The 24,754-nt window shown below is 36.7% G+C and overlaps 1 protein-coding gene across 1 annotated transcript; it reads right to left on the bottom strand.

Moving 5' to 3' along the window:
• Window positions 1-150: 150 nt before the first annotated feature.
• On the bottom strand, window positions 151-24,295 carry esr2b (estrogen receptor 2b). The gene is made up of 11 exons (XM_079635704.1): window positions 23,650-24,295; window positions 23,312-23,393; window positions 11,998-12,486; window positions 9,342-9,532; window positions 7,953-8,069; window positions 6,872-7,222; window positions 6,415-6,553; window positions 3,615-3,748; window positions 2,253-2,436; window positions 1,927-2,157; window positions 151-1,049 (listed from the first exon to the last, which is right to left on the bottom strand). Exons 3-11 carry the CDS (start codon window positions 12,408-12,410, stop codon window positions 1,001-1,003), a joined length of 1,809 nt encoding a protein of 602 aa, XP_079491830.1. The 5' UTR covers window positions 12,411-12,486; window positions 23,312-23,393; window positions 23,650-24,295; the 3' UTR covers window positions 151-1,000.
• Window positions 24,296-24,754: the final 459 nt, after the last annotated feature.

Raw genomic sequence — 24,754 nt, 5'->3', positions numbered from 1 at the left:
TCTGTCAAAGGTGTGGGGAAAGAGTTAAAACACTGAGCATCTCTACCTGTTCAGTACAGTAACATTGGCTAACCAATGGCAGATGAGGGAGTGTTTGGAAAAAACTGTTAGAAAATTACTTTTGCAATACTACTTGTTGACACATGCAGAAATTATACACTCCAGCTTTATAATGTAGGTGCAGGTTGTGATTACACAAGGCATTTTTTCAGGATGCACCATTAATTACACTTGTAGCACCAGGAAATTACACATTACAAAGCCATTTTTCCAGAATGATACACCTGATCGTGCGTGGAATCCGGGCTTTAAGAGTACAGCTGCAAACGTTTTTTATAAGCGTTACATTTACTGTCAATGACAAGTACTTTACAAACCACGAAAAGCACCACAGGACAGCAAATAACCACTAATACAGAGAGTACAAAATGCATAAACTATTAGAAGTGTGCATACCATTTCCTTTAAGTTTGGCCAGTCTTCAGGGAAACAGTTCTCAGAGATTTTGGGTGACAAACAAAATGTTTAAATATGCAGTGTGTTTGAATGGCTCAGGAGGAGACAACATTACACTTGCTCAACCAATGGCATGAGTTTGGGGTGGGGCTACCTGAGCAATGGCAGAAAGGGGGAGTGTTTCAATCGAGTTTAAAACCAGTTTTCTTGCTATTCTGCTATTAGTGGCACAGAAATAACATTTCACATTATACGGAACCGGATACAGCCTTAAAAAGATTCCATTTGTGATTTCTCTAACACGATTGAGATTGGTTAGAATGAGATGAATTTCTCTTCAGGTTGACATTATGGCATAAAAGGAAACGATATAGTTCGAACTGTATTGTGTTGAAGTAGGACTAAACGGCATATGAAAGCCCTGTTTGGTTCAGGTCGTTGATCACCAAGAGTTCTTATTCCCAGGTGTGGTTTGTATCCCATACAAGCGCCTTGGAAAAAGTATGGATGGTCCGAATTCAATTAGCATACAGAAGAAAGATTGTCAGTCTGTGTCCACGTCCAATGTCCTAAAGTGCAATGTCTCCTCAGCGCTAGAGAGACAGACACAAAATCTGTGTTACCTTGTTAGAGGTTTAGCACAAGTTACACTCTATTTACATTTGTAAACCAAACAAAAAAATTGTGTGCTTGGAATTTGAAGTTTGGGGTCTTTAAGATTTTTAATGTTTAGGTTGCATTTATTCCTAAAATTGATTTCTGTGATGGCAAAGCTGAATTTTCAGCATCATTACTCCACACTTCAGTGTCACATGATCCTTCAAAAATCATTCTAATATGCCGATTTGCTGCTCAAGAAATATTTCGGTAACACTAAGGTCCATTTCTTACTATGATTTAGTTGTTTATTAACATGCATATTACTAAGATATTGGCTGTTTACCCAATACCTTAACAACTACCTTACAAACTATTAATAAGCAGTAATTAGGAGTTAATTGGATACAAAGTCATAGTTAATAGTGAGATTTGGACCCTAATCTAAAGTGTGACCAGGATTTCTTCTTATCAGTGTTGGAAACCGTTGTGCTGCTTAATATTTGTGTGGAAACCATGATCAATAATTTTGCAGAATTATTTTATGAATAGAACATTCAAATATTTTTTTTTTTAAATAGATTCTTTCATTCAGCAAGGATGCATTAAATTGAACAAAAGTATTAATTTAATAAAAAATAAATCTTTAACACTTTTGAATGGGAGTATCAAATACTGTATATACAGTATTTAAGCAGTTAAACATGAACTTGATCTATAAAAATGTGTTATTCGAGCTGTAAAGAATCATCCTTTTAATAAAGTACTACTGTTTTAGGCGAATTAAGCACTGATGTTCTGTAGATGGACTCAAATTATGATTTCTGTATTACCAAAAACGACATAATTCAACACGTGTGTGTATCCACTCACTGTGGACTGTGCCGGGTCTCCTGGTCGCTCTCTCTCGGTGCAGGCTGCGGTCTGGATGTGTGGAGGATCTCTGGGGTCTGTTGTGTGTCCGGCCCGAGAGAGGTTTCGGTGTGTGTCGCCAGCATCCGGCTGCTCTGGGACGTGTTGGCGTCCAGCATCTCCAGCAGAAGATCGTACAGCAGGACCACGTTTTTTCTCTTCATGCTCGACAGATGCTCGATTCCTTTGTTGCTATATGGACGACAAGAGAAGAGAACGGTCGATCACTATCTGCATGATCAAGAAGAGCAAAGTGACAGATGAGAGGGAAGTGTCTGCAGGGGTACCTGAGGTGTCGAATATGTGAGAGCAGCATCAGCAGATGGGCGAGCCGGATGGACTGCTGCTGAGAGGACAGGCCCGTTCTGGAGATGCTCCAAACCAGAGCGTCAGTCACAGAGTCCAGCAGCCGGAGAACCTTCCCACGACTCTCCACACCTTCAGGAGTCTGTGACAAGCTTGAACAGTTATCTGTTAATTAGCACAAAACAGGATGAGATCTGATGTAGGTAAAGAGAATAGTACGTTTTGTGATAATATTCAGAACAATCGTTTTCTTTTTTTATTGAACAGTTGATTGTACCTTTAGACAAAAAATATATATGTAATGCGTTTTATGTTCTTAGATGCATCAGCCTTTTGTACACTATAAAAATGTATTGTTGGTTTAACTTAAAGTTAATAGCCTGGAACCCCTAAATATTTTATTTCATTTACAGTATATTATATTAATGAAAGAGAACAGAACCGTTTTAATCAACAGGAACTGAACCATCTGAACCACATACATTATCTAAGTTGATTTGATAAAATAATTTTTTGTGATAAATCATGAAATTATGTATGTCATATATTATGATATAGTGAAAACCCCAATTTTATACAGAGGCCCATACTGGGGAAAAATATGCAATTTTTTGCATTAGTTATTAAAGCTGAAAACTAGAGATGAAATTCTGATAGCTTATAATGTAAATCAATGAAATTTAGATTATTTGCATACAATGCATATAAATATCCGTTATCACCTCTAAAATATGCCTTGCTACGATGATATTTAAATGATTAGTTTCATGATCAAAGCTCTAGGTTTCATTGTGGGGGCTAAACATATTAATTCAATGTTCTATGAATCATCTTCCAACTTATTTGATGCATACATTTTAACATGAAAAAAATATATGCATTGATAATCAGGTAGACCTAAGTTGCTTCAGTCCAGTAAATATTCCTATTGAAAAATTACTAACAATATAGAAGTTTATTTACGTTAACTTTATAAAATTAGTAAAGATTTCAAGGCAAAAAGACATACTGAAGCTGGACTTTTTTTATAATTATATTAAAATGCCTGCAAGACAGAAGGCATGTAGAAGATTGTGTTTTTCAGCAATGTTTGGATGATTAGAGGCCTTAGCAAGTATCAAACAGGAGTAGGCTTTATAGGGTTAAAATATAATGCGGCGGCCTTGGCAGGTGACCAGAGAACAGTCATGTAAATCAAAACCTTCTGTTATTGAACAACATGCTAACTATAGTTAACTATCCCTACAATTATGTAGAGAAGATATGTAGCATCATATTTTATAGCATTTTACTCAAAATAACACAGGCGCACACACACACACACATTGAGAGAAGTGGCATACTGGAGTTGAGAAGGATCATGGCTTTGAGACAGACGTATTCCTCTCTCTGTAGCTTCAGTTCCCTGAATCTGGAGGTGGTGGCTAGCAGCATGTCAAAGATCTCCATGATGCCTTCAACACAATTCCATTCACCCCTGAAAGTAGTAGAGAGAAAGAGTCTGAAACTGTAGAGGAGAAAAGGCCACACACACACATATACACACACACACACACATCCTTTTTCACATACACTATGTGTACCAAAAAAGAGAGCATCTTTGCCATCTTTTTCTATTTTTTTGTTACTGTAACCAGTTAAAAGTGCCCCTTTTATTCTATTTTGGAGGTCTCCTAGTATAGGTTTACAGGCATCCAAGGTCAAGCTGATGGTCACTAATTTTCCCACATCACCTCATTTCAAGTGTCTGAAAACTGGTTTAGATGGTTCAGATGGCCCAGTCTGTTGTGATTGGTCAACTCGCTTACAGTGTCAGAAACAAAACACCTATTACAGCGTAATGATGATTGGCATCGTTTTTTTCTGTGTCAATTCCAGCGAGAGTCCTCATCCTTTGGAAATGTATGCAAAGTGGATTCGCAGCACTGAACACGGCATCTTCTCAACATGTCGACAACACGAGCCAAACTCAGCTACAGTGTTTGAGGGCGCAGTGTTGTTCGCGGGCAGCAAATGGAGACCACAGGCTGGCATTTTGCAAATTTGTAACAGGAAGAGAGACAGGAAATGCTGAAGACTCGTTTCAGCAGTTCAGAATTGATTCTTTACTTTTGGAAATACTCCGTCATATGACCAACTCGTATTTTGAAACTTTGGCCATGTTTAGCATGAGAATCCAACTCTTTTAACAGTGTAAATAAGTCAGAATGCATGAAATAACATTAGACATCCCCTTTAAAACTTTGCAGACATTTTACATTCACAAACAGCTATATGACACACTGCATTAAAGTAATATTTGAACAAGTATAATAGGGGCACTTTAACATACAGCAGCTTATACTGAATGAATACAGACGACCTTAGAGTCTCAGGTGAAAGACAAAGGAAGCACGCGTTGTCTCACATACTTTCTCATACACGCACTCAAATCTGTGTGAGAAATGAATGGTACAAACTAAGCTTGTGTTATGAGAACACGCCAAGGTTTGTTAAGACCCTAGAGATAATCACCAAGGAAAAGGAATATTCAATTCCACAGAGACACAAATGAATAAACATGCACACACACACGCATGCAAACCAGACAAACACTGCAAAAAATCATTTTCTACCTTATTTTTTTGTCTTGTTTTCCAGTTCAACATTCTTAAATCAAGACACAATTACTTGAGAAACAAAATTACTTGAGAAACAATTGAGAAACAAAATTACTTGAGATAAAGACATTTTGCAGTGAAAACAAAGAAGGTGAAATCTTTTTGCATTCAGTTTTCTTAATTAATGAACTTTAACAGCAGCAACATTCATGCACGTCATACACAGCGTGCACACACAAACACTGTGTGAACTGGACACACACAATAGCAGATTATCTGAAGGTTAATGAATAAATCCACTAAACACCAGTGTTTTTCAAATGTTACCATCAAGCAAGATATGAGCCGATCTCTCCCACTTTATCAACTTAAAGGTTATTAAAGCTATTCGTTTTTACTGCCGTTTAATATATTTGGCAAAAAGCTTGTGTTATAAAAGACCAAGTGTTATGCACAGTCTGGTATTTGCAGTCTAGTTACAACCTAAGACGCTCTTCTCCGCTCCTGTAGCTACTGTGAGGTTTTGCAGTTTGAGGATCCACTCGAGATACGAGGTTTAGCCAGTCTCTTGGTATCGTTCAATTCATTAAAAGTTGCATTTTCAGTTGAATTTGGGGTAACCACTTGAAACATAGTGGGGGAAATAATGATTTGATCTCCTGCTGATTTTGTAAGTTTGCCCACTTGCAAAGAACTGAAGGGTCTTTTTATGGTAGGTTTATTTTAACGGATAGAGACCGAATATCAACCAAAAAAATTAAGAACATCACATATTATAATGGTTTTAAATTGATTAGCATTTGATCGAGTGAAATAAGTATTTGATCCCCTACCAACCAGCAAGAATTCTGCTTCCCACAGACGTGTGGAACATGAACTATAGAACTTCTGTGGACGGAGCCGAAACTTTGAGTTGCCAAGCGACAGCCAGGAAACCTTTAGGATTTAGAGTACATTTAGTGGACCAAAATCCCTCCTGAGATGTGTGCACACCTGGTGACCAACTACAAGAAACGCCTTACCTCTGTGCTTACCAACAAAGGTTTCTCCACAAGTACGGCATGTTTTGTTTGGGGACAAATACTTATTTCACTTACTGAAATCCAAATCAATGTATAACCTTTATACGCTTTTTATTTGGTTGATATTCTGTCTCTAATTTTGATGGTAGGCTTATTTTAACGGATACAGACCGTTAATTTCTTTCTAAGTGGGTGAACTTACAAAATCAGCAGGAGATCAAATAATTATTTCCCCCACTGTATATAAAATTACATTACTAACCGTTATTTTCTAATCAAACGTTTTCGGAACAATAAATGTTACAGAAGGAAAGCATGAACAGAAATGTTAAAATACTGATTCTGCTTGGAGTGAACCGTTTTTTCAGTGAACTCTCTTCAGTGTAAATACTCCCAAATTATCATCTCAGAATGTATTCTTGGTTTTAAGAAAGTGTTGTGACGTTTACACAGATGGCAGTGTAATTTGTGTTGTGGAAGGAGCCGCTTTTATGTTTTCCTATGTCAATGGGAGGTTTTACCTGTTCAGTTTGAGGTCGGGTGAGAAGATGAGCTTCCCGGGATGATCCACAGATCTCCACATCAATCCCAACATCAGAATATCCAGCCAGCAGCATTCCAATAGATGCACCTGATCTGAAAGCGTCAGCTCCACGAAACCTGTGAGGAGAAACACAAACACAAAGGCCTTCAGAACACACTCCTACACACAGTTGCTGCCCTTCAAATGCTTGAGGTAAGTGCACATACAGATACACACATCAAAATTATGATGTTTATGAAGCTTTTTGTCATTTCTGCAGCTTGACAGCCCCTGTTCACCTGCAACATTACGCTAAACTATTTGATGATGACTAAATCCCATTAACCTTTTAGAAATGACAATAAAGTGAATCTGCTGTGAACCCCTGACCTAAGAATAAACTAAGAACTTATAAATCAGATGAATATTTCATATATTTATACAAGCACACACACCTGGTATCTTCTTGGCCCAGCTGATCATGAGCACCAGTTCCTTGTCAGCGAGGGTGGTGAGTGACATCATCATGCTCGCCTCCGTGTATGGCTTTTTCACTGGGTCTTTCAGGCAAATCTGAGGAGGCTCCGCCTCCAGAATACAGTTCACCAACTGCTCAGGGGAGAAGCTCAGGACACAGCCCTCAGCTCTGCCCCCGGAAGGGAAGAGGTGATCAGTGGGATTCAGAGGAATTTCTAAATTATGCTGGGGACAACCTCTGACCCCTAACACCCCGCCCAAACTGTCTCTGATCTGGGGGTTTCGACGATGACGACCACCACGGTAACTGCAGCGTTCCCGCCTCACACCTGTTCACACAATTACACACATGCATCAAAAGTGCACACTCAGCACAGCACACGATTTATCATTCTAACTTATAACATCTTTTCAGACGTAACAATTTAACAAATGCAATGCACACATCATATGACATCACTTCACATTTTCCAGGACGACAGTCTGAGTTACATTTTTATTAACATATTTAAAAATGGGTAAATATTTTTTTATTATACGTCTTAAAGAATATACGTCTTAACGCCAGACAAAATCAACATGAAATGGTATTCACAACCCACCCACTTCATTTCTATACTGTGTTATAGATCCACATAAAAAAAGAATGTTCAAAGTAGGGCTGTAAACGATTAATCGAATCCAAAATAAAAGTTTGTGTTTACATGTGTGTGTATAGTGTATAATTATTTTGTTTACATAAATACACACATGCATGTATATATTTGAGAAATATTTGCATTTATATAATGCATATATATTTTTATATGATTTATATTATATATAAATATAACTATTTTATGTATAAATAACAAATTTTTCTTAAATATATACATGCGTGTGTATTTATATATACAAAATAATTATACACTATACACACACATATATATTATGTAAACACAAACTTTTATTTTTTGATTCGATTAATCGTTTACTGCCCTAGTTCAAAGTATGATATCATTCTCTTTCTATATAATAAGTATGGGGCTACACACAGAAAATAGATTGGCAGCTGCATACCACACTTCATCATGCCCGTTTCGTAGCACTTGCGGAGTCGACAGGCCTGGCAGCTCTTGCGTCGGCTCTTGTCAATGGTGCACTGGTTGGTGGCAGGACAAATATAGTCATTGTGTCCTGAAGAATATTGGGAGAAAAAAAGAAAAAAAAAACATTCTTGTGGGGGAAGCTGGACTACAAATCCACAGTGGACACCTTGGATTCAGCTTTTTAATGTCATCTCACTCTATTGTATAAGATAATATTACCATTAGGGCTGACATAAATTATATATTTTAGCATGATTAATAAAAAATTAAAGAAATGTGTTAAAGCAAACAAAACAGAATAATCGCAATATATGAATGCTCAATATGTAACTGAGTATATAAGACATTTATAAATTATTGTAAAACATATATTTTTTATAAAAATCTCTTTTTTATACATGCATACAGGTGAAACTCAAAATTTGAATATGGTGCAAAAGTTAATTTATTTCAGTAATTCAACTTTAAAGGTGAAACTAATATATTATATAGACTCATAACATGCAAAGTGAGATATTTCAAGCCTTTATGTGTTATAATTGTGATGATTATGGCTTATAGCTTATGAAAACCTTTTCACAATATTCAAATTTTGGGTTTTCATAAGCATTAAAATTATGACAAATAAAGGCTTGAAATATCTCACTTTGCATGTAATGAGTTTATATTAGTTTCACCTTTAAAGTTGAATTACTGAAATAAATTAACTTTTTGCACGATATAAAAAATTTTGTATGGACATAATTCTTCATATATACATACCGTTGCCATTATCTAACGGTCATGAAAAGTTCATCTTTAAAAGCACTAATAATTGAACAAGGCTAAATGTAATCTTCAAAAATTACTTTTTTTTTCTGATGTTTGTAAAATTACACAAATATTCCTCTCTGAACAATTTTTTTTAATGAAGTAATCCTTGGAGATATTAGTAGGAACATACAAAAACTCATTCCAGGCAAAAAAATGTATTCCCTGTTCAATGTAATCCATGATAAGAGAATGCTTGTCCTTTAAAAAACAAAAAATATTGTGTGGTTTTGACTGAGATTCTATATTCTCATGTTTTTTTACATACAGTATCTGGCCTTTTGAGTAGCGTCTATTGGTTGAAAGGTCATAACAAACGTGTTTTAAGTCCTTATGGAGGAACACAGTGCACTGACCCTGACATATCCGGAGAAATCGGTGTACAGAACAAGTACAGTTTTTGAGGATGTGGTGGGGAGGGGGAGGGGGGGGGGGGGGGGGACGACTCAAAAAGGAAGACACTTTCCATTTATTTCCATGGAATTTCAGAAACCCAAACTTTTGAAGAGCATGTATTTGTTACGTTAAATGGTTTGACCATGAGTATTACCTTGAATGCTCCGTTTGAAGAAAGCCTTGCACCCCTCACATGACCAGACACCATAGTGATACCCAGAGGCGTAGTCATGACACACCGCACAAAAGTGCGTGTCTCCTTTACCCACAATGCCTGGAGAAGGATTCAAGCCATCAGCACCTTCCACTTGCTGCCCTAACAGCTTTGCATGAGTAAGGACAGAACTATAAAAGATGAAGGTACAGATGAAGTAAAAGGACAAGAAAAAAACATTTTATCATTTCTTAAAAAAAAAAAAAAAAAGAGAGGTACTTGCCTTGTGTAACACTCATCAGCATGATGCTGGGGTGTTCTGGGTGGTAGCAAGTGTGTTGCTATGTGATTGTTATGACATTTCTATATGCAGTTAATCTGCTCTAGGTGCTTGATATAGTATTATAGTACTATACATCTTTGAAAAGTTTGGGATCGGTACGTTTTTTAAATGTTTTTAAAAGAAGTCTCTTAAAGGATTAGTTCACTTAAAAAAAAAAAACTTTTGCTGATAATTTACTCACCCCCATGTCATCCAAGATGTCCATATCTTTCTTCAGTCGAAAAGAAATTAAGGTTTTTGATGAAAACATTTCTCCATATAATGGACTTCAATAGGTCCCAAATGGTTCATGGTCCAAATAACAGTTTCAGTGCAGCTTCAAAGGGCTTTAAACGATACCAGACTATGAATAAGGGTCTTATCTAGCGAAACGTTCGGTCATTTCAAATATAAATAAAAAAGTTTAAGTTTTATAAGCACAAATGCTCGCCTTGCTCTTTTCTGTGATGCTCGTTCGTGACGTCACGTAATACGCAATTACGTTGAAAAGGTCACGCTTGACGTACCTTGACGTAAAACCCTTATTCATTGTCTGGTATCGTTTAAAGCCCTTTGAAGCTGCACTGAAACTTATTTGGACCTTGAACCGTTTGGGACCCATTGAAGTCCATTATATGGAGAAATGTTTTCATCAAAAACCTTAATTTTCTTTTCGACTGAAGAAAGAAAGACATGGACATCTTGGATGACATGGGAGTGAGTAAATTATCAGCTAAAGTTTTTTTTAAAAAGTGAACTAATCCTTTAAGCCTGGAACACACCAAGCCGACGGTCGGCCGTAGGGCAGTTTTTGTGCGTCCGCCGACTAAGTTTTCTAAAATCGGTCCTCGTCGGCTTTTTTCAGCCGATTTGACATGTTGAATCGGCGTCGGGCCGTCAGTGAAAGAGAGAACTCTGATTGGCTGTTCAGCTTAGTGAACGAGTCAGTGCACGAGAATAATAGCAAAACAGCGGTATAGATAGAAGGCTGTTCTAATTATACATCATCTTATCTGAGTGTTCCTTGGTGAATATTTCAATATCAACATGAGTGGAGTCAGAGTGGAATAAAGAAAGTGTTTAGCAGGATTGATATTCAAAACGGTAAGTACGCACTGCTCTGTTGGTTTGTGTCTCTGCAGCCTGTATCGTCAGTTTCCCTTTTTGAATGACGAATATAGACGAATATATCTGCAGAAATAGACAGTTACACGCAGGCGCAGAACGCGCATTCTAGCTGACAGTCGGCAGTAGTTCCAGAGTAGTTCTCTTGGTGTTCAAGTGCAGCTTTTTACCTCGACGCGAGGCGACAACAGTCGGCTTTCATCAGCGCTAGTTCGTCGGTGTCGGCTTGGTGTGTTCCAGGCTTTATGCTCACCAAGGCTGCATTAATTTGATTAAAAATTCAAAACAAAATGTAATATTGTGAAATATTATTACAATTTAAAATAGCTGTAATGTACTGTACATCACTAGACAGGTAATGAACATAATCTAGCTAACATTTATAATTATTTACAGCTGAAATGTTGCATGTAACAAGAAACATTATTTAGCTAAGTATTAGTAAAGTTATTTAGCTAAGTATTTATAATATACTTTAAATAACATTAAAAAATAATGTCCGAAATATATCAGTTCTGCTGCTGTTCATAAATACAAGTGGTGATCACCAGAAATAGAGTCAGTGTCCGGATGTGTAGTGAGCCAGTGTCCTTACTAGTGCCTATTTGCATGTACACCATATATTAATTCAATGTTTGAGATGTACCCTTTGTTTCCATGGTTTTCCATTGATTGTTTGAGTTGTTGCACCTGATGTTTATTTCATTGATTAGTTCCCTAATGAAAAATAAATATACTAAAATGTATTTGAAATACATTTATTTTATGCTAAGTATACTACAAATACAATGCATTTACATAATTTACAAGTATTTTATTATTTTTAATTAAATAATTTCTGCATTTAGATCCTGCACTCACTGACAATTTAATATTATAGCCTATTTCTCTTGCTAAACAAACTATAGACCATTGCATTATTTGCATTTAAAATTATTTCTTCCCTGCTGTCAGTGATCCTGTCAGAACAGACGGTTTCTTTAAACGGTTTATTGTCTGCTCAACCAGTTGCATGATTTAAAATACTCTAGCAAGCAAGCAACTCTAATAAAGTGAAGGAAAAATAAAACATTTTCTTTGGTCACAGGGATGTTATTGTTTCTATGGCAACTGAACTATCCCTTTGACAGCTGCCACATGGAGATTAAAGGAATATATCTGCTATTAGTGGCTAGTTTAACACACGCACTGTTTAATACACATTCTCACCTGCTCTGGTTAAGCGTGTGTGTCTTGGCGTCCTCCCAGGCAGTGTGTGAGAACGTTTCGCTGTAGGCCAGTGGAGGTGGGCAGTGCAGAGACAGCGCAGTGTGTGTGGTGTGGGAAGGCCAGAAGATTGTGGGACTGAGCGGGACCAGGCTTTCAGACACGGGGGGATGAGGGTACCCAAGCACTGCGGAGGACACCGGGCTGTAGAGTGTTAAAGCTCCATGGTTGAACTCTCCCCCGTGCGGTGGTGAATAATCCTGACAGGCTTCCAAATACGGAGATGGAATGCAGATGGTCTGGTTGTCCATGCCGAGTGGGGAAGTGTACAGACGGGGTAAGAGGTTAGGCGAGTCCCCTCGATCGGCCAGGGCAGGGGAGACTGACGCAGGGACTGGACATGGGGAGGAGCTCATTCTGGAGAACTCAAGCGAGGTCCTGGCTTGACAGACTACTGCATCGCAGGCCCAACTGTGTCAGAGGAAGCTCTTGCTGGAGGATGAAAACAGAAATCAGATCCTGATATCAGAGCAACACCGTACACCTCCTCCTGCATGTTAAACATACACTACAGTTCAAAAGTGTAATTGTAATTTTTAAATGAATTGATTTCAAATAAATGCTGTTCTTCAAATAAATGCTTGGGGGGGGGGGGGGGATAATTATTATTAATAATAATAATAATAAGAAGAAGAAGAAAATGTTACTTGAGCAGCAACTCAGCATATTAGAATAATTTCTGAAGGATCATGTGACACTGAAGACTGGAGTAATGATGCTGAAAATGCAGCTTTACCATCACAGAAATATAAATTACATTGTTAAAATATATTAAAATAAAAGAGTTATTTTAAATTGTAATAATGTTTTACAGACTTTCAAAAACACTCAAATAAATCCTACCAACTCCAAACTTTTGAACGGCAGTGTACTGTACCTTTTATGTGTCCTGCAAGTGTCAAATAGGTGTTGCCTGCATTTTCTTTAATGGTCTCTAAACCTGTTTGTGATTTTCATGGGTTTTTCCAGACACAAAACTTGGCAGGCTACATAAAAAACAGCATGCCCAAAAAGACATGCCAATGATTGCTAGTAGGCCTGTTTTTTCCTAGTTATATTAGCAGACGCACCTCCTTTTACTACTTTTCTCTGAAAAAGTGACAGAAAAATAGAAAAACGTCACAGAAAAACATGATGCATATTTAATATAATTATTTCTAAATCTGTCTAAGGCACATGACATAAAGTGAGACGGGTGCTGTGGAAGGAGGTAAATAGCCGCTGTGGCAGGTTATACTGCTCTCTTCTAGAGGACTCATCACATCAAAACAGACAGGATAACTCCTTTGATGGAGTTGGCAAGGATTTTATTTTATTTTTTTGCAAAAAATATCAGTTTTTATATTTGTCAAATCGTGTCTGAACCGAGGTTTGATATTTAAATGAGCTGATGGACAATTTCCTTGTGGTCGAGGCTCTAATGTTCTACTGATAACTGCGAAGTTTGTCACTTTCATAACGGTCTATAAATTTGAGAAGAGTCTGCACGTTTAAGAAGAGTATATAACTTGAAGAGGGCCAGTTAATGGAGCGTACAGTAGAGGCACATCAGGCCAGGCACCAGTTTTAATTTAAAATCAAATGTTTATCTAGTAAGAGATGCAGAGGGGAAAGTTCTTCTAAACAGTTTGTCACAAAGGTCCAGAGTCCACAATGCTTTATGTAACGTTGTAACCAAAGATGAACAAATAGACTATGATAATTCTCAAGAGAGCCAGAATAAACAGCATGCCAGTGAGTGAGTGAGAGAGTTAGTATGTGACCACAGTTCAGGATCATTAAAATAATGCAAGTCAGCATATCAAATTAATAACGTGCACAAACTTTACATCTGTCTTTAAAAATATCCATTTTTATATTTGTCAAATCGTGTCTGAACCCAGGCTTGATTTTTAAATTAGAAGAATATGCAACAATGGAAAAAAAATAGCACACTTAAGCACAATTTATTAAAGGGCACCTATTATGACATTTAAAATGTTCCTAATGTTGTTTAGGGAGTCCCCAACAACAGTTTTACATGCATGCAATGACAAAAAACACTTTTGTTGTCGTATAATATGCATTTATTTTTACCTGATTTGCTCACCGACTCCCAAATGATTCGTTCAACGACTCGTTTTTCCAAACCCCTCCTTTGCGCGACGCTAATCTGCGTTGATTGGTCAGATGACCCAGCAGTGTTTACAGAGATAATACTTATTTTTAACACGGAGTACAATGATGCTTTTATCAATTAAATTGTGTTATAATAATGATTATAGTCCACTGCTTTATAGTTTGTAGTAAAAAACGAAAAATAAGATAAATAATTTAATGTTATGTTAGTGAGCATAGCCCAGAGTTCATATTGTAAAAGCACAATCAGTCTTTGTTTGCGTTAGCCCGATGCATAAACATAACATTTTACACAAAAAAAAAATGCAGTTACGTTACTACAAGGTATTACTCTATTCTTTAGACAACTCCGAAAACAACGACAAACACTTCACATATCTCAATACAATTGTCATTGAAGACCTAGAAGCTAAACGGTGGTTACACAACAAACAAAATAATTATTAAGCATGCTACATAAAATATAAAAGCAAAAATTATTAATAACACTTACAGGTTGTGATACGGAGGAGGAAGCTGATGCAAATACACTTGGAACTGAACCTTCCTTCAATATCGCGAATCCAAGTTTGATTGCATTTAAGTTGGTAAAGCAATCGTCTTCAAAATGGCGCGAACAAAGCACAGGCTCGGACTATACTTCTGTGGTATAGTTATATGAATTGTAGCCACTTAGTCTTCAAATGCTCCTCCTTGGGCAGATGAAAAAAGTTGGCTTTTGAGTCGCACTTCAGAACACAGCGTCTCGTCGCCATGATATTTCCCCTGGCCTTGGAGCGCAATAAGTGGGCGTATCGTATTCAAATAACTTTACAAGTTGACGTCATCTAGTCAGAGAAAAAGCTTCGGTCTTCTAACGATTCATAAAAATGACTCCGAGTCGACTCTTACGTTTGAAAGACAATAACTTTATATACGGTGCACTTTCATATTTCAAACTTTGCAGGATGTTTTTGTTCACTTAGATCTATGTTACACACTACATGAAAGGTAAATTTCAAAATTCCATAATAGGTGCCCTTTAATTTGTACTTTAGTATAACTAAATGTATTTGTGGCACACTATAAATTGGTATACTTAAAGTCTGTTAAATTGGAACAACTAATATTGTACTAAATGCATTTTAGTTTTAGCCCAAAAGCAGTGCTGGAGTTCAACTAAAGTTGCATTGGCCAAAATATACTTGTTTGTGCTAAAGTGGAACTATTCCAAATATACTTAAATACAAGAGTATAGATATTTAAAGTGTACTTTTGAAATGCAGACTGCACTCAGCATAAACTGTAAATGCATTTTGGTGACATTACAATTGCAATTCAATAACAGTGTTGAACATAGTTTGTTATCAGTATAATATTAATGTAACTGAGGTCATACTTTTATGACGTGCTAATGCCATCATTATTGTGTGCTTTCAAATACAATAAAGTAATCTTTATAAATAATGGCACAGTTTAAGAATTTACCTTTAATTGACATTTTACAGACACCCCCAGTATACCAGTTACTCACTTATCCGGAGAACATCAGAGACAATGGGAACACATATGTACATTGAATGTAGGAAACACTACGAACTGGGATCGAACCCGGGTCGCTGCCACACGAGCACGAGCGCTGTCAATTTACCAGTTGCGCCACCGCACAGATCACCATGCTAAACTGGGGTTACTTTGCGCTCTTTCTTTGTTAGCTTTCTGTTTTGCTTCCCTTTTATCTGACATGATCTGTCATTCGCGCTGCAGGAAGCAATTGCATTAACCAGCATAAAGTTAGTTTTATTCTTGTGCATGCACTAAAACACAGACAGTTTCGTTGGTTGGTGGAAGAATGTGAATGTGCAGAACTGCTTGTGTTCAGTCCGTGCGGATGGAATAAAACCATCCGTAACATTTTTCTGCCGATTGTCTCTGCCGCTTCAACTCTCAATGTTCTGCAGAACTGCCTGCTCCTGATGTAGGCCTAGCCTAAAACGCAATGAAATTTGGTAGTCTCGCATTACGCTGCGGATTTAAATGTGACGCATGAATTGAAATGATTTTAATAAATTATACGTTTTTTTTTTTTAATGCAGTTAACGTTTCTGTATTTATTCGACATTTAAATGTGTAATTTTTTGAGAACTGGTCAGGATAATATTAATAATTGGTTTAATAATTCATAATATTTTGACAGCAGTCCACATTTTAATGTGCAACGAGCCATTAAAGTACCATTAATGGGAAAAGTGTATTCGAACATTATAGACACATTTTGGTGTATTGTGTGTATACACTAAAGTAATAAAACTTTCACCATTTCAAACTGACCATATGTTGTTTTCTTTATTTGTTATTAATTACGTAATACATACATTTACTTTTGTAACTACTTGCTAATATGCATGTGAAGCTGCTTTGCAACCATGGAAAATTGTGAAAAAGTGCTATAGAAATAAATTATAAAACTTAGTTCATGATTATGAATGATTATTTTGCAACTGAAAACACAATTCCTGTTCATTTTTATTACTAACAGCTAGAACTAAAATAGAGTTCATTGTATTGTACATTTAATCATAACAGGTCAACAGAGGATTCAACAAAAATAGTACAAAAGGAGTACTTAAATATTTATCAAATTAAATAATTTTATTTGCAAATTGCAAAAGTTGTGTTTGGAAATCCTTCCCTTACAGCACCTGTTAGCAGAAACAAGCTAGATGCTTCAGTACATGCCTCACATTTTCTTTGGTTTGCACAAAAATAAAGTCTGATCCCAAAAAAATTACATAGCATCATCTAAAAAATTATTTTATTGTTCTCAGATTTGAAAAACACGGTGAGTTGTGTCTTTAGCTGCAATAAGTTTCTAGACTCTAAAGGTTTCCTTCTGACAAATGTGGCCAATAGTGTGCACTCTTGTGAGTTCGGTTGTTTAGAAAAAGCACAGCAAAACAGATTGTTGGCGAGTATGATGATGGTATTGGCTTTATGGCGTGTTCGAAACATAGATCAAGCATTGCGGTCTGACGTGTCAACTTCTGGTTCAACCAATGGTAGGACGTTGGGGGCAATGGGGGTCAAGGTTTAGCTTCGGCAGTTATGGTGCTTTCAAGTCATGTCAGAAACAACGCATTTACGAGTTAACATGAACAACATGAATAATAACAACATGAATAATCCACATGAACAACAGCACAACTCGTAATTAAGAGTTTGGGAATTTCTTAAGAGTTTCCGAGTTAGGAGCGTGACGGTGATCAAATATGTCTAGTGAAAAAAAAACTATGCCAAAATGTATTTAAAATAAGCCTACATTTATTTCATGCTAACTAGCCTATACTACAAAGCCAACCCATAAATATATTTACTGACATATTGCTTGAGACTTACTGATATAAATGTAATTAAACTTTATTTGGAGTTCTTCTTTATTGCACAATGCATATTTCTTAATATTAGGCCAGAAATGTGTTTAATATCACTATTAGTAAGGATATTATGATCATCACTGTATAATTTAAATGCAAGATATGTAAAGTGTACCTAAAATATAATTGCAATAGTTTCACTTTAGCACAATCAAATATACTCAAGTAGGCCTATATCTTTAGTTGGACCTCAGCATTATTTCAGATAACTAAAGTGCATTAAGTACAAAATGAGATGTTCCAATTTAGCTTGAAGTAGCCTATAACAAAAGTACAATTGCAGGATATTTAAATATGTGAATGTATTTGTAGTATACTTGGCATAAAATAAATGTATTTAAAATACATTTTAGTGTTTTTTTTTTCACTCGGAATTTGTCCACTGCATTTAAACCCATCCAACGTACACACACACATTAGTAGTAGTGAGTACTGAACAAACACACACGAAAAAATATCTGGCAAAACAACAACATACAGTGCTTAGAAAGACAGCATAGGAGAAAAGCATGCAAAAAAAATACAGATAACCAAGTTAAAAAGCAGTAAACTGCAGACTTTAAAAGAACACAAAGACATTCCCTCTCATGTGCACACAAAGAGATCCACCCAAAACCTCTCGGTAGTGAAAATTAAACCTGCCCTACTCAAAAAAAACTACAACTTGAATTGAATTAAAGAGAGCCATGTGTTCAAATGTTTCTGTATATAAATGTGTCTCCACATCAGATCAGATTCAGATGTTTTTAAACCATTTATTTTATTAGGATTATGTATAATATATTTTGTTATATTTTATTTAAAAACGTAGGTCTATAACATAAGCAAGTCTAAAACTTAACGTACTAAAAAAACAAATCAAAGACAACAAGAAGAAAGAGTGAGTAAGAGAGAAAGAGAAGAAAATGAACAGTTACTGCACTGCTTTTGTGGGGAATATAAATATAAAACGGTTTATAGCTGAAAACATAAAAATATATATTTTTTTTTTATACACAAATATTTCAGGAACGAATGCTCAAGGGCTCAATATGCGTAGAACTCTCTGAATGATAGGTGCTCCAATTCTGCGGAAATCTGGGGACATTTTTCTGAATGCAGAAGACGATTTATCATAAAATGCCTGAAATTCTTTATAGAGAATCATTACAGAGATAATTTTGAGTACACTAATTATTTCCCATACTTTTCCCGCAGATGAATTCACTCAAAAATTATTAATTTAGTTCAGAGCTTTATGAGGACAGAGACTGACGTGAAATAGAAGACAAATTTTATTTGAACGTGTTTAAATAGTAAATAAAATCTCAATGAAACTGCATGAATGAGTGAAAACAAAATCTACAAACAAACACTCAAAACAATTTTAATACGCAGAGTTCCCTGTTCTCTAGGCTAAAGGGCATCTGCGGGTTTTAGGTCAGAGATCTGGCTTGCTGCCTCAGTAAACAGAAAGAGTAAAGGTGAGACGCTGATGTGCCAACGCTTTTACTGAGACAACTCATGAAACATTGTGTTCTGTCTGAGAGAAAAACACACATCCATAAAGAATATACCAAGAAACCTTACCATTTTTTGATGAATAGACAGTTCAAAAGATCAGCATTTATTTTAAATAGAAATCTTTTTAAAGAGTTTTTACTGTCACTTTTGATCACTTCAATGCTGAATAAAAGGTATTATTTTTTACAAAAATGTACTGACAGCAAGCTTTTGAAGACTAGTGCATCTAACCTATTTTAAAGCATTCTTCATCTTTTTTAATAATACGCACATCACAGCAGACAGGAAGGGATAGAGCGAGATGTGGGAGTGTGAGAATGCAGAACACAGGCTTGCCACGCTTTCTAACCATGAATTTCAACGACTTATCCAGATGTAAACACTGGATGAGAATTGCGGGCACACACACACAAAAAAAAAATCTAAATGACTAGGGAATTCACTCACAAAGAACAAATTTAGATGATGAAACAGCAGAGTTTACAAATTATTTAGATATTGTATTCACTGCAGAAACCTATTGGTTTTGTGACTGTTGTTGATTTCTAGAATGTTTCCTGGTAACACTATTTTAAAACTCTCTGATATTTCCAGGCTTTTTATGACATTGGGAACCCTGGAACAGAACTTAATTTGTCTGCTGGGCTCTGTATTGAAAAGTGTTACTTTATGGGAATAATGTGGTTTATACATTATTTGGCGTCATATTTGTTTTTTGTTGGTTTGACCATTTCTTACACAGACTCCTTGGACAAACACCCATGACAAACACACTGGAATACGATACGTTCTGTTTTGGTTTAGTTTTTTGTTCCTGTGCCAGTGCTCCCACGTCATTATTAAGGGCCGTTTACGACATCATTTACAACTAAAACCAAAACGTTTTATGCATTTTGGCCGTTTATTTACACAACAACATCGTTTAGGGGGCCTGAAAATGCTAACTTTTGAAAAAGAGTTTTAAAGTGCAAGTTTTGATAAAGATACCAGTATTGTCTCCGTGTGAACCACGAAAACGGCGACGTCATGCGTATGCATATTACGTGTTCGGTCTATAGGCGCGTTGTGTTCTTTTACAAAGTGACAGCGCCAACTACAGGCCTGGCAGCATTATGCAGCGTTTTTAGTCGTTTCCGCGGATCCGTGTGAACGGGGATCGCTTTGACAACGTTGCGGTCTGTACGCGAAAACCGCAAAGGAAATACTTTTCCGTTATTTTACATCGTTGACGTGTAAACGTACCCTCACTGATTTGTGTTCCACACCTGCTCGTCGTTTTATTGATTACTCCTTGTATTTAAGCCCTGAGTTTTCCCTTGTCCAGTAGTCATTGTATGTTAGTTGTTTGATATGCTCTCACTCTTCGTGGTAATTATTCATTCAGTCAGTCATTCATTCTTTGTCCTGCTCCTTGGAAGCAGGCCGTAACAACTACCGGTAGTTCATTTTAATTCACCCTTGTAATAATTTTACATATTTTTTTTTAAGTATGGTCACATATTTCAGTGGGGAGCTGGTGAAACTTTAGCACTTTCCTACTGCCATTCTGGTAAAGCTCTTGGCTGAAGTCCAGACACACATACCACTGAACAAAAGGCCAAGGACAGGACGAAGAAACCCCTACACATAACACACAGAGTCCCTGTGTGAACTTTTCTCCATCCTAATAAGGTCCTCCTGCCAACTTGAGATTTCTTTGAACTTACAGAAGAATTAAGTTTCCATTAATTTCACATTGGGCACATGCAGGCCCACATCACCCCAGTAACTGAGACTTTCGTCTACACTTAGCAAACCTACAAACAAATAATTATGCACATAAATACCTGGGCTTGTGTACACATGCACGTTCTTCACGCTTGAAACCCCTCCAATCGCTGACACCATTCATGTTCTCCTAATTGAGACTCGCTTCTCACAAATAAGGAGAGAGAGTTACAGAGCATGATTTGACGTTACTAAATCAGACAGACCGATTTAATCCTCCTATCACTTGTCACACAAGCCAGCAAACCTGTCAACAGAGCAGTCCACATATGTTTTTGTTTTGACCACAGCTAAAACCTATTGCTGCTAACCAAAAATATCTAATTTTAAATGCTACACAGCCATTACACATCAGGCAGTTCCTTTCATATAGACAGTATTAAGAGATTTTACAAGAATTATGAGTAAATGCAGTGAATGGTTTACTCTTGCATAGGTTGTAGTTTATAATAGTCTAGTGTGTGGCAATACAATGAAAATTTATTTAAAAGGAGTGCAGTCTGTAGCCATCATTTTGAATGATATCAGACCATTATGTCCAGTGTGAGCCCTCATCCATTGCTCAAGAGGACAAGGACCTCTGTCTAAACTGATTAAAAAAAGTGTTTCTTCTCCTCCCTCACATTCTCTGGAGTGTCTCCCTTCAACAAAACGCACCGAAAATCCCTTCCTGTACTTTTGTAAAGGTTTGTGGGTCCAACTTCAGGTAGGGGAGACACATGAACGGATCCCTTGGGATAAAGTGTCCTAGCAATTTACAGTATGTTCTATATTTTGCTTTGGATTTAGATTCAGATAGACGAAGACATTTGGGATTATATGAAGCAGTTTAGCATGTGGGACAAGAAAATAAAAAAGGATAAAATACAGGTGGTCCACACTGTAAAAAATGTTTTGTCAGTCAACCAAAAAAAAGTGCTTCATGTTGTATGCTCTAAATGAGCTGGTTTATTCAAGTGTGGGAATGATATAGTGGCCAAACAATTAAAACTCTATATGCACAGAATACATAGTTCACATAAACAACTGTGGCAACTTGTATATCTAAAAGAGTTCACAGCATACAAACCCTCACTCGCAAAACAATACTTGTGAAATATGATGTACTTCAACTGAATGTTGTAGAAGTCGCTTGTTTTAGTCACATGGAGTTATGATTTATGTATCCGCAGAACAGATATTTTGAAAGATTTGCCCTTGGCCTCTGATATACAAAACTCATAACATGAATAAAACCAGTCCAACAACAGATGGTCATGTTAACACCATATTCAATAAATATGTAAAATGCTCTCTTGTTGTTACTGTAATGTGATTGATAAATTACACCGCTCAGATGGTGGTCTGTTATTCTGATGATGTCTTATTCACTGAAACACCTCATTTTATAATTTCCTTCTGTCATTGAACCATCACTTCAACCGTTTTCAACCTCAGAATCCCTCATTTCTCTTATCACTAACGTCATTATAATCTTATCATGATCAACATTGAGTAATAGACTGTGTTTGTGCAGAAGCAAAAATAACCTGTCTGCAAAAGGTCTAGACCATGTCAGGCACATCATCACCTGTACAGCCAAATAAGTTAAACAGTTATAGCACTGATTTTAGTATATACTGTAAAAGTTGTTACAAAAATTATCATGATTTATCACAACTTTTTTCTTTTATCAAATCAACTTAGATAATGAATATTATGGTTCAGAAAACATAATATTTTGAGGGTTTTTTTAGTTTTTGTTGTATTACTTCCTTATATTAGCCTATCTCAATTCTTTTATTTCAATGTACTAAAAATGAAGGCAACTTACTTTTTTTTTATGTTAAACCAATTGTATGTTTGATCACTGACCCATAGACTTTTTTTATTCAAATTATGGACATTAATAGCATAATTAATCATAACTAATTTCATTATTTATTTTTTTATGTGAAATATTCTAGCACTCTAGGGGGGGTCAGGCAAGGTTACACTGAAGAACATTGGGTGGTCACCTAAACATCAAATCATGAAACTCCATACTCATGTCACCTCATTCATCCACTGCAACACGTTTTACAAAGATTGTTTCTTTCTTTCTTTCTTTCTTTCTTTCTTGTGATCAGCCTATCGAAGCAAATTATTTGGTCATCATATAGGCGCATTCGTTCAAAGTACTTTAAACATGGTTTAAAGTTTAAATCAGTTTCTTTACAAAAAAATACAATGGTAACCATAGTTTCCGACAGTTTTGTCACTTGCAAGATAATAATGTTTAATAGCCTACGTGAATACTGAGTGTAAAACTGGATGTAAAACAGCGTAAAAATGTTTTAGAATCTCTTAATTTTGTTCAGTTTGTTTTTAAGACAGTGGAAACTAGCACAAGTTAGCACATTTTATTGCCGGAAACTATGGTTACCCTTTTAGTAGCCTAAGGTTTTACGTTAACGTTAGTTAGAAATGGCACTCACCGACAGCAGCGAGCAGGCAGCAGGTGATGTGGCTGGAGAGCAGCGCTGTTTGATCAGCTGTGTGCCGTATCGATCTGACTCACTGCGCGCACAAAGAGAAAGAGCAGCACTGAAGCAAGCGACAGACGCAAGAGAGGGACATGCAAACACCTGGTAGTGTCCTAATGGCGCACTTTGACTGGTTGTACTTTGGCAGAAATCTGTCTTTGGATATAAAAAATTAGAAAAGCGCGTCACCGCCAGCCTCGCCCTCCTGGAGCCGCCCCTAGATTTACTGCACGAGGCAGAGATTTCCAAGTTATGACAAACAACAGGAGGACTAAAGGAAATCACCGTACCATACGTCCACACTTTTACCATATTCATGGTCAAAGTTCACGATTCATTTGTGTGTTTCTCACAACAATCTGGTAACGTATTAGCTGGAGTGCGAAATATTAAACATATCTCAGGGATGATGACTTTAAAGTATAGCCTAACACAATTTGTTAGCACTGCAGGTTTTCAAGATGTAACTTAACGTTAGCGCTTGAGGCTCGTCGTCTCGCTCCACACCCGAATTTTTTGGCGCCCAAACCCTTACCAAAAAGACGTTAGGCCTTATTCAAGTGTGATATTAGTATAGCACACATTTTAAACTAACATATATATTTTAGTCAGCCTCAGCTCGTCGTTATTGACAAACTATTCATCCAAACATATACACTGAATTAATAATAAATTGAAAATGTGCATTCTGCAACAAATATTTTTCAGATTTTCTAAACTATTTTAAGTCGTCAAATGATCAGTATCGTAACGTTATATATTAAAATTTGGCAGGCATGTATTGGCCCTGTCCACACGAACACGGTATTTTCAAAACCGCAGCTTTTTCTATGCGCTTTGGCAGTTTGTCCACACGCTTGGTTTAAGCCATGGTTTAAGCAGCCGCACAACGCATAAGCCCTGAAAAGTGGAGACTAAACGTCTCGATCGCCCCCCGGTGGCTGGTCCTAGTATAGGTCATAAACCCCGCCTCCGTGTTATTCAACAGGACGTGAGACCAACTAAACAATTAAATTACACCTCAAATATCTTTTTTCAAAGGTGGTTTCTGTCATTTTCTGTCGTTTTTATCACGCTGATGTAAGTTAAAGTGTCTGTTGTTAAAATAAGTTTGTTTTTAGTTACCTACAAAAACGGTGGTATAACGTCATGATTGGCAGCTGTGATTGACAGGGTCTCTGAGCGAAGTAGTCACTGAAGCACCAACGGACTTTTTTCGTGATCTTCGGAGGACTGAGGAGATTGTATTTACTTAATTTTAACAAGCCTTGTCGTACTGCAATCAACATACATCAAAATTGGAGCAGAACGGAGGTATGGAGCAGACATAGTCCACTTTAAAAAGTGCTTTTTTACAGTCTATGACGCAAATGCAGTATCCGGTTACTGAAACCG

Source organism: Phoxinus phoxinus (assembly GCF_949152265.1).
Source record: "Phoxinus phoxinus genome assembly, chromosome: 14".
Taxonomy (NCBI): domain Eukaryota; kingdom Metazoa; phylum Chordata; class Actinopteri; order Cypriniformes; family Leuciscidae; genus Phoxinus; species Phoxinus phoxinus.
Note: the sequence above shows the minus strand (reverse complement) of the source record. Positions and strands in the feature narration are given on the sequence as shown.